Source organism: Carettochelys insculpta, chromosome 1, assembly GCF_033958435.1.
Source record: "Carettochelys insculpta isolate YL-2023 chromosome 1, ASM3395843v1, whole genome shotgun sequence".
NCBI lineage: Eukaryota > Metazoa > Chordata > Testudines > Carettochelyidae > Carettochelys > Carettochelys insculpta.
Genome location: NC_134137.1, coordinates 180,442,326 through 180,457,729, shown reverse-complemented (window position 1 = coordinate 180,457,729; position 15,404 = coordinate 180,442,326). Strand labels below are relative to the sequence as shown.

General features: G+C 41.0%; 1 protein-coding gene across 4 annotated transcripts in view; it reads right to left on the bottom strand.

Annotated features, from left to right (window-relative positions):
• TMEM50B (transmembrane protein 50B) overlaps window positions 1–15,404 on the bottom strand; it is a 28,142-nt gene that overhangs the window by 1,661 nt on the left and 11,077 nt on the right. For 2 of the 4 annotated variants that reach the window (XM_074996779.1, XM_074996788.1), the window contains exons 2-6: window positions 11,451–11,617; window positions 10,085–10,197; window positions 4,639–4,706; window positions 3,237–3,329; window positions 2,204–2,261 (exon numbers count right to left, since the gene is read on the bottom strand). In XM_074996779.1, coding sequence (XP_074852880.1) covers window positions 2,204–2,261; window positions 3,237–3,329; window positions 4,639–4,706; window positions 10,085–10,197; window positions 11,451–11,549 — 431 coding nt within the window. In that variant the 5' untranslated portion in view covers window positions 11,550–11,617. Of the gene's footprint in view, window positions 1–4; window positions 1,431–2,203; window positions 2,262–3,236; window positions 3,330–4,638; window positions 4,707–10,084; window positions 10,198–11,450; window positions 11,618–15,404 lie in introns of those variants that run through there. The other 2 variants (XR_012645922.1, XM_074996797.1) reach the window with 2 other exon arrangements.

Here is a 15,404-nt window from a genome sequence, read left to right as displayed (position 1 = left end):
AAAAGAGTACATGAAAGGTACATGAAAGGTAGAAAAATGTCACTTGTTTTTAAATGCAAAATTTGAGTTTGTTGTCCTCTATTATATAATGTAAGAAAAGAAATGCTACTTATCTTAGTTGTCTTTTTAATATCTTTAATTCACAGATCTACTTTTCCTTATGTTTAATACTCTGTGCATACTTAAAGATCTGCTTGAGCAATAACTCATGAGATTCAGGGCTGTACATCTAAGTTCTGAGGAAATTTAAGTATGAATGGGTTTAGTTAACAATGCTATGAAATCTCTTGTAAAACAGCCACTGTTCTGAGAACTGGAGGGGAATAAATGTATTAATTTTTTGAAGAGAGTTCTCGCAATGATTCAGAGAATTCAAGATCAGTGGACTTCGCAGCTATTATGGGCAAGCTGCTTGAAAATTAAAAATGGATTGAGGCATCTGAAAGATCACCATATGATAGGGCCCAATCAGCATCATTTCTGCAAAGGAAACTTGTGCCTCAATCTTTTAGCATTCTCTCCATATATAAAACTATCCGTAAAGGAGAACTGGCTGACAATTTAGATGCCCAAATATGCTTGCGCAAGGACCCTGCAGAAGAGTCTCCTAAATGTTCATGGAGCAAGAGTACAACACACGTTATCATGGCTCTAATTGAGCTGGAGAGAGAAAAGAGTAGAAATATATGGTGAGTTTTCCACATGACAAAAAGTTGTTAGGATCTAGTACAGAACCTTTAGACATCTGTGCTATTCAAAATTTAACAACCTGGAAAGAGAGGTGAGCATTGAGCAAGATGACAATTATTTAGGTTAATCAAGGCCAGAGAACACAGAGGCACTTCAGAAAAACAAACAAGCCTGATGAATGGTCAACATGATGGCAAATGAAACTCATTGTTGATAAATGCAAAGTAATGCACGCTGACTGGGAAAAAACTGAACTACTCCCACTCTTGATAGGGCTCTGAAGTAACTATCAACCCAGGAAAAGAAACCTGAATGTGTCTTTAGATTGTTAGTTGCAATGAGCAGATGTCAAAAAAGCAATGTCAGACTATATGAATAATGGATGGAAAGTAATACAGCAATCATTATGGTATCTCTACATAATATCAATATCACAAGTACTGGTCATTCCACTCGAAAGGTTGCTGCCTAAGTAGAGAGGTTCAAAAGAGGCAATGAAAATGATCAAAAACCTGGGAAAAAATCTCATCTGAGGAGAGAAAGAAAAGACGGGGATTGCTTACCTTTGAATGGAGATGAATGTGGTTTAGTGTGTGTAGATCAGAAACTGCTTTTTTCACTGTCTCATAGCACAAACATGAGACTTTTGATTAAATAAAAGAGGTGAGAAATTCAAAACCGGTATGGTATGTTTTCACACAGTATAATTATACTGTCAAATTCATTGCCACAGGAAGTCACTAAGGCACAGGAAATAGTAAGATTCAAAAAAAGAAACTAGGACATACTAATAAAACTATACAAAGTTGTCATAATTAATGATGTATTTTAGCCTATTAGAGACCCAGAGGAGCTCTAATAGGGACAGATTACCCCACATCTGGTCATTATGGGGTTTTGGTACCTGCCATTTTTGGAAAGAGGAATCTGTACTTGAGTAGCCCAGATATAGCTTGGCCATCCCCTCAGTTTGAAAAATTCCATGGAGGAACAGTGATGTGAGACCTCATGCTGACTTTTATAACCCGAATAGAGGAAGATTTGGTATGTAAATTCCATCTTAGAGATGCTTTTCAATAACAAAGTTGTCAGAAGGATTTCACAAGCTCCAATGCAATGAGACCAGGTTTAGAAAGTAGGATAGAACTCCACATTTCATTTTTTTCAAGTATGAAAGGGATAAGGATGGGTATGAATGTTGGTTGTCAGAGCCTGAGCCTACACTACAGTCAATGGAAAATCAGGCCATTTACTGTGATGTTGAAATATGCATGTAGGAGCCCAAATGTAGGCATTAACATTAGCGTCCACTTTAACATTTACTGAAAACATTTAACTGAATGAGAACAAGCAAACTTTATATTCCTCTAAGATGACGAATGTGTTTAATGAGTAAAACAAAAATGGACTTTATCATGGCACAAAACCAGGTTAGGTTATCTGTTTTGTAACATAACTAGGCAAAATAAGGTAGAAATTTGAAATGCTTAGGCATAAGAGATAAATAACTTACCTAAAAAATATCAGTGCATTTTGAAAAAACACAGCTAATCCTGGGTAGACATTTTTATCTACAAAATAAGAAAAAGTTATATTAAGTTTAGTACCTTCATAGTGGAAATATGTATTTGAGACTTTTTCCAAACTGTCACCATCTTGACATAAATCAAGCATACATTGTTGGAAGACAAAGTTCTTGCACGGATAAATTAATTAAAGAAAGTGAAGCACTCAGATGCTATGATAATGAATCCACATAAGTACCTGAGGTAAATAGCAACTGTCACTGTTCACTTTACAATCACACAAGTGATTGCAAAAAAACCCATAACCATTGCAATGCAATATGTTACATGGATGACCATATAAGAAGTGAACAAGAAATTTCTAACAAATAAATGGGAATGTTCAAAATCCTACAAAAGCAGTAAAAATTTGCAATTAGAATCCCAAAACATTCCAGTACTTGTTCTGTTCGGAGTTTCCCCATCTTCTAGCTGATACAGAAATTTTTATTCATATGCCTAAGTGTTAGTCAATGCACCTGAGTAATGACCATAAGCATATTAGTTAAAAAGGGAATTGGTTGATAGCTTAGAGATGGTGACTTCACTATAATATTTGAGAAGCAACTACTGGTTTTCTATGCTTTAAAAAAACAACATTCAACGTTCCAAAGGAATGGAGAGATTTATCTTCATAGAGACAGAAGTTCAAGCACCAAGATGCTATGACTGTGTACTACATGGCATTACATGTATACAGCTTCTTCACAGTAAGTCACTAACATCAGTAAAAAGTTGAGAATTTCATTTATGGTTTGCGATCTGAGCAGCACTATGGTTCTTCACTCATCAGGTGTTTATATTCTGGACTTGTAAAATCTCAACAACATCAGCAGAAGATGTGCATGTATAGTGGAGGTAGTTTGCCATCAAATCAACAGCAGAAACTAGAGCAGGTCACTTTGCACAGTATTTGTCGTTTTTTTGCTGATGCTTTGGAATTGTCCCCGCGCCTGTTAAAATGTAAGAAAGGAGCCTTACTTTGTGTGACATATGCTCCAAAAAGGATCCACATTGAAGCAATGAGTGAACCAAACATCAACATGAAACCAATAAAGAGCCAGATGCGAGCACCTAAAAGGAATATATTAAAAGCATTAAAAATAGTCTTGTGATCAATAGGAAATAATGCATCATAACTCAAAGTGGCCAAGATCATACCATCCTGTAGTAAAGCCCATGGAAGGAAGATGTGATGGGGGGAAAAAGTCTTCACCTGGATACCAGTGCAGAGTTCTGAACCCATCATCCCACCAGGGAGAAGTAAGACAGGATTTGCATTCTCTGTTGTAATAGGTGACAGGTCTGTCACCAAATCTGGCGATCCCCATATATTCACAGGAGTCCAAGACCATATGTGGATTGGCCCTGTGCCTCCACTACGTCTCTGGCCTCAAGAGCATTCCCCGTGTCCTGGTAGTGTATCTCCAAGTGGAGCTATGTTGCCAGCAACTCCACTCAGCCACTGAGAACTCTAGGGGGTTGGGAGAGAAATTCCAACAGAAGAAATAAGAGAACCCGTAGCTGTGCTATCTTTTCCAGGGTCCCCTCTGGCTACAGCCCTGAGTCCACTCAGTCTCCACACACACACCACCCCAGGCAGACTCCAGATAAAGAACAGCCTCCGCAAGTTCTGAAGGAGAAAGAATACTCTGTGGAAGTGGTAGAAAGAATATGCAACGGATTTCTTCCATGCACAGACACAGGTACAGTCCAAGCCAATATTAACAGTCAGTGGCTACCTGGGCAGGTGAGGCTGGATTGTTTTCTTAAAAAAATGTTGCTGTATGTAAAAAATGCAGAGAAATGTGTACAAAATGAAATTAAAAGCTATACGCACAAGCCCCATGGCAGTCCTGCCACCCTATAGAAACCATGATCAAACAGAAACAGAATGGCCATGCAGGGTAGTTTCTACACTCTCCAAGCCCAACTAGTTGGGCTTTTTGGTGACTTGAGGTAGCCCAGCAACTAGTGAAAATGCTTGGGTGAAACAGGAAAGAGGGCCGTTGTTTCCACAGACACCCCTCCCGCTACACAGAGACAGCACGGAGGGGGCAGCAGCAACTTTTCCAAACCACAAGCTGGAGTAAGACGAAAAGTGGCTCTACTGCAGCCTCATGATCCCATGAGGCTGTGGATAGAGATTTCACTCTGGTGGGGCTCATGCAGAATGTACAGATCAATCCAAGTTTTTCCAACTATATGCATTCCCTGAATTTGATCTTTAGTAGAATTCATGTACTAAGTCTCAAAAATGGGGAAAAATATTTTTTCAGAGGTTAACAAGCAAGGACCATCTTTGTAATTTCTATGAGGTAATCATGAAATTCTTTACAAACTGTAGTTTTCCCTTTTAATGTTGATTAAATAAGTCACGTACCTGTTCTTCCTAGACATCCATCATTGTAGCTATCTCCTCTCACCTGTGCATTTGATACAGCATTTATCCTGGGATGAAAAGAAAACCCAAATACACAAGTTTGAGTCTAAAACTTCACTAGAAAAGCCATTTGAAAATTATGATTATTAACATCTTTAACTTTGATTTTAATATAGATGTGAAAAATATTAAGAGAAAATTAGGAGGCAGGTTGTTCCCTTCCAGCCACATGGTTTGTAAGTAATTTGTTTAGACTAGATACTGCAACTGCATCCACACAGGCAGACCACTACACCCACAGAGAGCTTCCGTGAAGTCCACGACATCCTCTTAATGCAGGTTGTCCCGGACAACAAAGATCTGAGCCACATTTAAGTATCCTTCAAAAAAAGCCCCTGAAATATCTATAATCTATTCCTGATTTAAATGAAATGCATTTTTAGAAGTTAACATCCCCTAATAGGTTTATGGAATGATTGTGATGAAGACAGTAGCATGAGGCATCCAACTACTCATTACTGTAAATGGTCCAAATTAATCTCTGATGCAACCCCAAAAATAGAAAGTCATCAAAAAAGAAAATTTAGCAGTGTGTTACACCTTGGATGAATCTGGAATAATACACTTTAGTATAAACTACTCCATAATATAGCAGAGGTCTTGCTCTGGGAATCTGATCACTTGTTATAGATGGAAATGAGGATGCCTTATAATAAGCCAAGATGTATATAATTTTTAAGGGTAAAACTTCAGAGCAGCAGAGAGAAGAAATGCACTTGACTACTGAGAGAAAAAAAACAATCATGTAACTATCTAACGGTATGTCTACACTTGGGAATAAAGTCAAATTTGTTAAAGTCGACTTTTAACACTCAATATTATTAAGTCAAGCATGAGTGTCCTAAACTGCTCAGAAAGTTGATTTAGCGTGTCCCCACAAGGTAGCCTAAGTCCGACTGTGGAAGCAGGGCATTGTGGACACCTATCCCACAGTTCCTGCAGACCCATTGCATTTTGGAATTTTGTGAAGGTGTCCTGTGGAAAAAGTTTCCACAAGTGGGTCTGGGTTTCCAACGTTATCATCCCAGAATGCATTTCCTTCAGTTCCCACTGAAAACACATAGCATTTTCGCACACCTTTACATTGATTGCCATCTGCCATTACAAACATGAACATGGATACGAAGTCACTTCCAAGTTTGTTTCGGTGTTTTAGGCTCAGTTTCCACACTGCGATGCGCTATCTTCTGAACATACTGCCCGTGCAATATCAGCGCATGCTGCTGGAGGCACTGACGGACGTGAAGATCTGGAGAGAAGCACGGCAGAGTTGCTGGCAGTACTGCACAGTGTGGAGCACAGGCTCTGGACCCACAAAACCAGCTCAGACTGGTGAGAGCGCATCATTTTGTAGGCATGGAATGAGCAGCAGTGGCTGTGAAACTCCCGCATACACAAGGCCATTTTCAAGGAACTTTGTCAAGTGCTGTCTCCTGCCCCGAAGCACAGCAATACCAGAATGAAACCTGCTCTGACAGCTGAGAAGGATGTGGCAATTGCTCTTTGGAACTTTGCAACACCAGATAGCTACCAGTCAGTGAGCAATCAATTTGGAGTGGGCAAATCTACAGTGGGGGCTGCTGTCATCCAGGTAACCAAGGCAATCAATAAGCTTCTCCGATGAAAGACAGTGACTCCGGGGAATGTGCAGGAGATAGTGGATGGATCTGATGCCATGGAGTTCCCTAACTGCGGTGGGGCCACAGATGGAATGCACATCCCCATCCTGGCACTCGACCACCAGACCTCAGAGTACATTAACCGCAAGTTGTACTTCTCTATGGTGTTGCAGGCTGTGGTGGATCACAAAGGTCATTTCACCAATATCAACATGGCATGGTCAGGAAGAATGCATGACACATGAATCTTTAGGAATTCTGGTCTCTTTAAAAGGCTCCAGATTGAAACTTTTTTCCCAGACCAGAAAATTAACATTCAGGGCGTGGAAATGCCCGTAGTGATTCTGGGTGACCCTGCTTACCCCTTGTTCTCTTGGCTCATGAAGCCATATACAGGCGCCCTGGACTCTGGTAAGGAGCTCTTTAAGTCCAGGCTGAGCAGGGCAGAATGGTGGTAGTACGTGCCTTTGGCCATTTAAAAGCCAATACTTAAAATCCAGGTTCAGGTGCCTTGTCACCTGCTTAGATCTCAATGAAGAAAGCACTACCCTTGTCATTGGGGCCTACTGTATTCTTCATAACATTTGAGTTGAGCAGGGGAGTTTCATACCTACGTGGAGGGTAAAGGCAGAGATCCTGGCAAGAAATTATCAGCAACCAACCCCAAGAGAAAACAGGAAAGCCCAGAAAATGGCATTGAAAATCAGGGATGCCTTAAAAACCAAGTTTGTGAATGACTGTGAAGGGTGTTAATTGTCCCCGCCTCTACCCAAGCTGTTTCCCTGCCCTTTATGAAAGCCCCCTCCAACTGCATGACAACCATCACCACCCACCCAACCCCAAAGCACGTTATCCAGTAAAAGAAACTCTTTTTCTAAGCTATGTTTTTATTTAGGGGCACTAATGGCAGAGTGGAGGGTATAGGGAAAATGTAAGGATCATAAGATCATAGATTGTCGTAGGTTAGCTTTCTGCTGGTGGGGGGTGACTCTGTGGGGCTAAAGTGCGGGGCTCTCTGTGACTTCCCCCTCATTTTGGGTCCACAACGAGAAGAGGGGCTTGGATGTTGGGAGGGAGGAGGTATAGGACAGAGTGGCAGAGGGATGCAGAGCTAGGAGCAGGGGAGTGGACTGAGTGGGTGGAAGGAAGGTTTAAAATGCTTGTGCCTGGACTGGCTGGGGGATGCAGTGCCCCATCCAGGGGAGGAGCATGAATGGGGTAAAGGTGGCATATAACAGTAGTGCCTGGAGTGGCCTGGGGATATGGGGTCCCCAGAAAGGGAAGGTAATTAAGGATAGGGTAGTACATAAGGGGGCATGTGCTGGAGTGGCTGGTGGTGGTGCAGAGTTCGCTGACTTTGTTTTCTCAAGCACTGGTTCAATTAAGGCAGACGTCGCTGATTGTGACTGTCTGCCTGTTCATTATGGACAGCAATAAAGCATGCACTTGTACTTGACAGTCCATCATGATTTTCCTCCAGTGAGCCGTCTCTCCTTTTTCCTTTGTTACAACATCAAAATAACTCTCCAGTATTTCATGCTGGTACTTTTCCCCCCCATATTTGGGGCAACCTCTTATGGGCAGGATTGGGGCCTCTCTGTCGTGTAGCAAGGTTAGGTCCTGATAAAATAAATGTAGAAATATTAATGGTATTGTCAATAGCAACATTTTTATCTTTACTTGGAACTATGACCATACTGACAGAATGAATGGCTATGGCTCTATGGATGAATATACTGCAATTGCAAGGTCACTCTGGTGACTCTTAAGACTGCAGAAAGCATGATTCCAATCATAATGATTTAAGCTCTTCAGCGGCTGAGGTTTACCTTCAACACCATGGTAAGCTATCTTCTGTTTACGGGAAAAAATGCTGCCGCTTGTCCAAGCCCCGCTTTCTTAGAGCAATGCCAGGGAGGTGGGCAGGGGAGAGATGTCCCAGCAGACACTGGCCCAGGAGCGACTGGGTGGCTGCATCACAGTATTCTGAAAGCAGTGCCTGGATTTTAAGCAGCTGCTCCAAGAGTTAAAACATCATTAAAAGTCACTCAAGGCATGCACAGGAATCGGGATGATCCAGTCACCTGCTGGACCAGGGTTGGCTGGGAGGACTAGCTGAAGCATGTGCTGCTTAAAGCAGCACCTGGATTTTAAAGTGGCTGCTCCAGGAGAGGCATGAGTTTTGCTCTGCACTGGGTAGGTCACAAGCAAAAAATCATTAGTGACTCACGAAAATTCCCGTGCACTCTAGGTTGCCAAATGAGACATCAGCCTCATCAGAATAAGAAAAAGGGATAAGGAAAGATGGCTCGTTCTGTCTGGGTACAATCTTGGAAAATTTGCAAGAACGCTCTGTGGGGCCATGCTTCCAGATCACTCACTGGTGGCTTGGCACAGTAAGGTTTCTTACCCTGGAAGCAGGAACAAGTCAGGTCTCACCACAAATTCTTGTGAAGAGAATTCAGGAGAGCCTGTCTCAGAACTTCAGCTTTTCGTCCAAACAGGACCAGTGCTCCATCCCCAGAAATATTAACAAGCTGTTTTAAGGGAAATGGGCATACAATTGCAACATACTGTTTTCAGTAGAAAAAAAGCATACTTACCGGAAGTGCCCTCTCCAGGACTGGGTTTTTCTCCAAAGCCACCTCCTGAGTTAAGGAGAAGGGCTCCAAGTCAAGAAACAGCTCCTGGCTTTCAGGCTCTGCTTCTACACTCGACTGGACCCTGCTGTTGTCCACCTCTTTCAAATTAGGACATGCTTCATCGTCCTCACAAGGTACACTCTGTAAGCAAGTCATCTTCTGGGAGGAGAGATTGCATCTGTCCCCAGAACAGTATGAATCTCATCATAGTATTGTCATTTCTGGGGAGATGCTCCAGACCAACCATTCGTTTGTTTGCATTTCTGGTAGCTCTGCCTCAACTCCTTGATCTTTACACAGCATTGCTGAGCGTCCCTGGTATAGCCTTTCAGAATCATGCCTTGAGATGTTTTAGCAAATATCAGCATATCTTTTGCTGGCTTTAAGCTGGGGGAAGATAGTTTCCTTCCCCCCACATATGGAGATGAGGTCCAAGATCTCCTGATGACTTCATGCTGGGGCCCTTGTGCGATCCTGAAAACTCATGGCTACAGGCATGCTAGGTGTGCTGCAGAGATGTGATCCACATGTCTGCTCACCATGCTGGCCGGAGAGGAAAGGAAATATAATCAAAATTCCCAGGCTGATGACCACTGCTTCCTGTCACCTACTTCCTGCTCACCTGGAGAGCAACAGAGGTGAAGCGATGACAGAAAGGACACATCAAGGGGCCTCATGGAACCATTTTGGAGGCTAATAAAATTGATTTTACTAATGCTGCCATCTGCACTTGTATAGCTTGACATTGCAAAATTGACTTATAGGAGTTACTCCTGGGGAAATCAGCATTACAAAAATTGACATTAGAACCCCTTAAAATCAACCTATTGAGCATGGGGTGTAGACTGAGGGTTTGTATAAATTGATCTTAGACGCTTAAATTCAGCTTGATCTCCTAATATAGACAAGGCCTAAGAGAGAAGCAAGCAGCAACCAAGAATCTTGCCTTCTTTTGTGCGTTACATGAAGGATGTACCTGTGGACAAGCTATAAGTAATGATGCTGATGGTTCAAATTTAGAATATATAGAATGCTGGTTAAGTTTTCCACTCTAACATTATGCATCTATGTACTCATTTACAGGAAGAATCTTTTTAAATATAAAATTATCATTAGCATACTTACATGAAAAAAGCTAATGTAGAAAACACTCCACAGGTGTGGAATGCATGGTTCATTTGTTCTGGTTTAGGATAAACTACTGCAGCATCTATCATTATCCACCAGCCTGTGAAAAACTAGAGAAACAATGAGACCATCACACCATATTATGAAGCTGTATGGTTAAGAAGACAGACAAAGAATACATGCTGAGTGTTTAATATTTGATGAATATTACTAACAATTTCTTCTTTTCCCAAATATACACTTTTAAAAAGTTGGTTGGTGTGTATGTTTGTAATCCAGTGAAGTTGAAAATATTAACTTCTGACATTTTCAAAGCAGTATTTGGGATTTGGTTATATATTTTCTATTAAAATTTAAGATAAAAGCCTGGTTAGATTATCTTTGTTGCCTTAAAAACTTGAAGATATGTTCCCAATATATGTAAGGTATAGCACGATCAAATGTAATTTGCTGTAATTATTCCTTGTTATGCCAGATACGCACATCACCTAGCCACACACTAAAACAAAAAACAACCCTGCCCCAACAAGCGTCTGATGCCAAATATAAGACGACAGACAACAGGCAGAGACATACCCACCATCAGCCAAGGGGAGAGCATGAGGAAACAATACGGGTCAGCACGATAGGCGGTCATCTCAGCACACCAACATTCTAGCCATTGTCAAGTTTTTTGTAGGCCTCACAGCCAGCGGCAACAATAGCTGCCACAGGCTCAGGGGCGGGGCTTAGAGCAGTCAGACTTGCCACCCCCACCACACACAGAGTGGTGGCATAGTGCTGTCTGGAATTTCAAAGGGGCCTGGGGGATTGCCCCCTTTGTCCTGCCTGTCAGTGGGCCTGCTCACAGCAAAGAAGAGTCTTAAGGACAAACCTGAGGGAGGATAATGGGTTACTTTTGTGGATGTTTGTAGGGAGCATCTGTCAAGTGTAAGGGCCAACATGGGAGAAAGGATGAAGGTTTCAGAAAAATCAACAAGTAGACACTAACATCTGGCATCATGGGCTGATCAGAGGCAGGAGTCTAACTTTCAATACTACATTAGGTTTGATAGGTAGGATGGGGATACAGCCATGAAACTGAATACGTACTTACCACTTATTTAATACTTTTAAAAAGAAACACAATACCAGAAAAGGAAGTAGTATCAGAGCATCAAATTCAACCATGGTATATACCTCCAGGCAAAATGCAAAGATTTTGCTTTAAAAAAAAACTTTGTAAAATATGAAGATATTGGTTTCAGATGACAGCACTGCAATTTAAAATTTGGTTTAGGAACATTTCATTTTCAAAGATTAATGCCACATATATTAAACAAGATGACAAATCTGGATTCATGTGTCTAGTCTGAATACTTGCCAGTAAACCAGCAACCACCGAAGCAACTGCATTTCTTCTTTCACTCCAATCAATACACTCGCACTCTGGCCATCGGAAATTGTCTAGGAATCCCGCCATTTCTCTAATGGTTAGATTTTTCTTCTTTAACTATACTCTTGCATGAATTTTTCATTAACTCTTGAATCCTAAATAGTTTAAGGAAAAAAGAGACAGACAATATAAAAAATTCCATTTAAAAAGCACTTTTTCTCAAATCAGTTTTGAACTAAAATATTGGTTTTGTAAGAACAAACTTTTACAAATTAAGTCTAACAGCAATATATGCACAATTAAAAAAAAATCTAAAACTTACAACCCAACGAAGAATTACGCTACACATGATAATCTATTTTCATTGTCTCACCTGACAGAAATGCAAAAAATTAAAAAGCAAGCAATACAGCATAAGCGGGAAAAATAAATATGATTTTTACACTTGGAAGGCAAAGGCACAACTATCTTTCAGCCACTACAAATACTCTTCTGATTATAAAAAGGAATATATCAAATGCAGTGGGATTTAAAAAGTTCTAGTAATTACATGTATGTTCTTTAGATCAGAGCATCTATTCATTTAGATTCCGGAATATCAGCTGTATTCCAGAACTGAAGATGTTTGGGGAACAGTTCACTCACATCACAGAGAGAAGGGAATAAGCTTGATGATTCAGCTAAGCAATAGTGCTAACAAGATTTGAAGGGTGTCTAATTTAGTCCTTCTAGACCAAGGAGGGAGATGTAGCACTAAAGAATCTTAAAAGAAGGTTAAAGCAGGGGGTACTTAAATAGAAAGTTATAAATAGTTGTAAATTAAAGTGAAATAATTGGGCCTGAAGTATTTTATTGGCTGACCAATAACGATAAAAGTTTTTGAACTACACTATGCATATTCACTAATCTTTATAACATATCCTCCATTTGCATGTTCCTTATGTTTAAACTTGTACAAGCCTGCATACCTGGCTTTAGCTTTTTTCTTAGAGTTAAAAGTTCAAATTTACAAAATTTGCATAGCATATTAGCAACTCACAGCAAGCACTCCTGATACCTAGTTCTGTTTTAATATTATAGTTAATCATTTCTTACTCTATACTGAATAATCCATAAATATTGTTTAACTGTACATTATGATTAACAATTAACTGTATTAAAGTACAGCAAAGACTGCTGAAGAGGTTTTTAAATTCCATTGTTATCAAGAAAATCTCCCATTGAAGGTCAAAACAAACTGAAATCAAATACTCAGTATCCACCTACACATGACTAAAGGACACATCTTGTAGATTAAATATGTATAGAAGAAACAACCAATTCTGAATCTAGCACTGCACTTCCATCAATGGTTATGGTGATATCTTAAATCACTAAAGTAAATCCTTGGACTGGGTAGCCAAATATAACGTCCACCTGACTACTGTGCAATTCAAACAACAGCAGTAATGAATACAAGTCTTGAGTTTCAATTCTTACCTACAGGATTCCTAAAGAATCATTCCTTCCATTTCTTCCAGTAGCTCCCTCTGTCGTTTCCCTCCCTGTTACCACAACTCTGCATTGGCTTACACTGTCTTTCCTTCTCCACCCCACCTTCATTTCAATTCCTTGTAGTTCCTCTTTCCCTGACCTCCCTCTCAGAATATCTTTTCCCACTTTCTCCATGAATTACATATGCTTTTGTGCATAGTACTGAAGCCATTAATTACGAAATAATGGTACATGCAGAAAGATGCAGCATTTTTTTAAAAAGGCAAAATTATAATAAAATGTTAACACATTACACTCTAGGGCAGATTTGTGAACTGGTATTCAGACTCAAATTCAACACATTAATATTTGGTATGAACAGGGCAGCAGTTATCTCACACATTTCAAGGATGCATGAGTGGGTGTTTCAGAAGAGGGTCTAAATTTATAGGCTCATGAAAAGGAGGGCATCCTAGTCAACAGGAGGGCCAGAGTTGACACGGTCAATTCAGTCATGGAGGATGTGGCCCATTATCAGCAGCTAATGTGGAGTTGTGAACATCAAGAGAGGAGAAACCGCTTTTGTAATTGGCAAGCCACTCCCAGTCTCTGTTCAATCCTTGGTTGATGGTGTCACATTTGCAAATAAATTGCAGTTCTGCAGTTCCTCTTTGGAGTCTAGTATCAGAGAGGTATCCGTGTTAGTCTGTATCTTTGAGAACAAGAAGTCTTGTGGCACCTTATAGACTAACATATTTTGGAGCATAAGCTTTCGTGGGCAAAGACCCACTTCATCAGGTGCATGAGTGGGGGTGGTGGTTTCAGACCTTGACCCAAGAGCATCTGGACCCATGGGAAGGAGGCTCTTGAAGAGTTCCACCATGATTTCAACAGTTTCCACCCCACCATCAACCTTAGCCTGGACCAGTCCACACCAGAAATTCGCTTCCTGGACACTACTGTACAGATAAGCAACGGTCACATAAATACCACTCTATACCAAAAACCCACAGACCGCTACGCTTATCTACACACCTCCAGCTTCCATCCAGGGCATACTACATGATCTATTGTTTACAGCCAGGCACTAAGGTACAACCGTATTTGCTCTGATCCATCAGACAGAGACAAACATCTACAAGACCTTTACCAAGCTTTCCTCAAACTACAAGTCACCTAAGGAAGTCAGGAAACAGACTGACAGAGCCAGACGGGTACCCAGAAGCCACCTGCTACAAGACAGGCCTCTCAAGGAAAACAAGAGAACACCACTGACCATCACATACAGTCCCCAACTAAAGCCTCTCCAGCGCATCATCAGTGATCTGTAACGCATCCTGAACAATGATCTTTCACTCTCACAGACCTTGGGAGGCAGGCCTGTTCTCGCCTATAGACAGCCTGCCAACCTTAAACAAATCCTCATCAGCCACTACAAATCACAAACCAGTGACTCTAGGCCTGGAACCAGCCCCTGCAACGGTCCTCGCTACCAACTCTGCTCACATATCTATACCAGTGACATCATCACAGGACCTAACGCCAACTATACCATCAGGGGCTCCTTTACCTGCACATCTACTAATATAATATATGCCACCATGTGCCAGCAATGCCCCACTGCAATTTACATTGGCCAAACTGGACAGTCTCTCCGTAAAAGAATAAATGGACATAAATCAGAGATCAGGAACGGTAATGTACAGAATATCTGTGGGGGAACACTTCAATCTCCCTGGACACTCAGTGGCAGATTTAAGGGTGACAATCCTGAAAAAAAAAAAAATTTAAATCAAATGGAGAGAGAAATCTTTGAGCTGCAATTTATTTGCAAATTTGACTCCATTAACCATGGATTAAACAGAGACTGGGAGTGGCTCGCAGCTTACAGAGTCAGTTTCTCTGCTCTGGGTGCTAAGAGCTCCCCTTTAGACTCTGACAAAGGCTCACACCCCCAATCTGATCTGACTTGCTTTTAACTCTTTTGATAAGTACTGTTGATACTGGGCCATTTCCACCTTGCTGAATAGACCTTATCAGCTCTGTCCCTCCCTCTTACTGGGACCCCACTCTTTAAATATCCCTCTGAAACTACCCACCCCCCACTCATGCATCTGATGAAGCGGGTCTTTGCCCACAAAAGCTTATGCTCCAAAATATCTGTTAGTCTATAAGGTGTCACAAGACTTCTTGTTCTCAAAACTACAGACTAACACTGCTACCTCTCTGATACTGATTAGAAGCATGTTGAATAGTAACAGAGAGGGAGCTGTGCTAGTCTGATTTTTTTGTTTTGATTACAAGCAGTGTTTTCCTTCCTCTGATGTTCATAATTATCACAGGCAAAATACTTAACAACCCCCACCTTCCTCCTTCAGTTCCATGTATTTGATCTGTCAGTTTTTATTGCAATTTTTGGGCCTCTCTATTATATAATTGAGTCTGGACTGGAAATGCTATAGAGCTGAA